At 36.3% G+C, this 2,585-nt stretch overlaps 1 protein-coding gene across 1 annotated transcript; it reads right to left on the reverse strand.

Annotated features, from left to right (window-relative positions):
• Positions 1-409: 409 nt before the first annotated feature.
• Positions 410-1,354, reverse strand: LOC105306192 (olfactory receptor 52K1-like). The gene has a single exon (XM_011381104.1). It carries the CDS (start codon positions 1,352-1,354, stop codon positions 410-412), a length of 945 nt encoding a protein of 314 aa, XP_011379406.1.
• Positions 1,355-2,585: the final 1,231 nt, after the last annotated feature.

Here is a 2,585-nt window from a genome sequence, read left to right on the forward strand (position 1 = left end):
AAATCATTAAATAAAAAAATCTTAGGTTAATTATTTTTGCCCATATGTCTTGAGAATATATGCCTAAATTCATTTTTACCTCATTTGAAAAAATGTGCTTCCAATTTATGTTACATGATATGATTAGATAAACAATACAATTAACAAATATTCTCCTATGTTATTACTTACATAGTATTTTGGGGAGAGTATGTGAGGGGGGATTCTGGTCATGAAGATTTCATAACAACTACACTCTGGTGGAAAGAACATGTCCCAGTTACATTCCTATACTAACTGAATCCTCCTCTTGCCTTAGTTATTCCTTTCCCCATGAAGCCCCAAATCTGGCAAGAATTATATCTATATTCAACCTACCATGATTTCCAGCTCTATATCCCAGGTGCCCTGTCCACCTCAGGCATTAACTTCAGTCTCTATGACAGTGCAGGATCCGCAGGACCCACTCCCGCATTTGCTTAGTCCGGGCCCCATATATCAAGGGGTTGACCATGGGAGGCACCAAGAAGTAGAGATTGTCAATAATAATCTGTAGGTGGGGAGCCATATGATAGCCTAAAATCTGGGCCAGGACTGAAAAGACAACAGGAGAATAAAAGAGAGCAATGACACAAAGATGAGAGCCACATGTACTGAGAGCTTTGCCCCGTGCCTCCCAAGAGGGTATCCGAAAGACAGCATGGAGGATCAGTCCATATGACAGAATGATAAAAAACAGATCAAATCCCACAGATGTCACAATAACCATGAGTCCATAGACAATGTGATTAGAGATGTCGCCACAGGCTATCTGAACCATAGCCATGTAAGCACAGTAGGAGTAAGCAATGATGTGGGTATGGAAACTTTCCAATTGTTTTGCCAGAATGGGTGCTGGGGTCACAACAGCCACTGCCCTTGCCAGGACAGCTAGTGCCATCTTTACAAGCATGTTGTTAGCAAGGATGGTTCTATATCTCAGTGGGTACCAGATAGCCACAAATCTGTCGAAAGCCATGGCCAGGAGGATCCCAGACTCCATGACATAAAAGGAAGGGATGAAAAACATTTGTGTGAGGCAAGCATTGAGGCTGATTTCTTTGGTGTGCATCCAGAAGATACCCAGCATGCGGGGTACAGTAACACTGACTAGGGACAGGTCAACGATTGATAGCATGGCCAGGAGGAGAAACATAGGTTCATGGAGACTCTTCTCCATTTGAATGATGTATAAGATGGTGGCATTGCCAATGACAGTAATGAAAAAGACTAAGAAAAAAGGCATGGAGAACCAACCATGGAAAGATTCCAGGCCAGGAATTCCAGCCAAGACAAATACCAATGGCTGAGGAACAGAGTTGTTGCAAGATGACATTCCTAACCTGAGCTCCTCCAAGATTTGATTCCTGCAGAGAAAGAAACAAGGGACATTTTAAAATTATTGTATAGTTCGCATTAAAAATGGTAGATATTTATTATAGCAATTTATGGTAATAACCATATTGTCAACTAATGAGCAAATGAATGCTTCAGCCACTTGGGATGAGGAAGAACTTAATCTTGGGCTCTAATGTTTAGACTCCTCTGAAAGAGAAAGAAGCAGTCTCAAGAATAATTCTCAATAAAAACATATCAATTCCATAGTTTAGATTCTCTCGTGGCTCTGATTCCATTTAATACTCAATGTGTGCAATCCTATAGGATTTTTTCCCAGGTAGCAGGATCTGGCAAGACACCCAAAATTTTCAACATTATAGGCAGGATGTAGGGGTGTGGACAAGCTAAAAAAGCATGGTTTCCACTCAAGATGTGGAAGGTGAATTTCGTCATCCCAAGGTTAGTCTTGGTGATTTGGGATTCTTCTCTGGACTAGTTGTTGAAATTGACAAAGAACCTAGGAAATCTACTGATCTTATACCTGAGATGCATGATTGTATTCCGCAGAAATAACAGATATTTTAGATGACAAAAGTAGAATACAAAAATACTTCAATAGATAATAATTTAATATTAAATTTCCAGATTATTCAACAAAGTATAGATGGAGAGTAGGTAAAAGAAAGGTAAATTAATAGTCTTCTGTATATACGTGTATTTATATGTTTTGTATGTGGAGCATAGTTTAGAGGTTAAATGTAATACATGTTTCTATAGAAATAAGACTACTGTATTTGTCAAATATTTTGAACTACATAACTATTTTGAATAGAAACACACATTTACAAATTTATAAACTATTTGATGAAAGCTATAGAGTATACTTAATCAATACATTGAAAGTAGAAACCAAATAAGTTTATAATAAATACAAAAATAAGGTATAAAATAACACTTTTCTGTAACTAATGATTAAAATTAAGTTTCATTATTAATGTTTAGAGTCCAGATTTTTAAAGAAACATTCCAAATATATATTTAAAAGATAATCACAAAAAAGGAAAAGTTTCAATAAAAGTTTAAAATAAAGAGATACAAAATGTAATGCAAAGTTGCTTTTAAAATAAAAGTACAGTGATATTGAGTCCTTTTTGTTTTAGTCATTGATGAACTTGGATTATTTGTCTTTTCTGTTAATTAATTTACTCTAAGAGCTCAAAATAGAGTGG

Source organism: Pteropus vampyrus, unplaced genomic scaffold (assembly GCF_000151845.1).
Source record: "Pteropus vampyrus isolate Shadow unplaced genomic scaffold, Pvam_2.0 Scaffold431, whole genome shotgun sequence".
Lineage (NCBI taxonomy): Eukaryota > Metazoa > Chordata > Mammalia > Chiroptera > Pteropodidae > Pteropus > Pteropus vampyrus.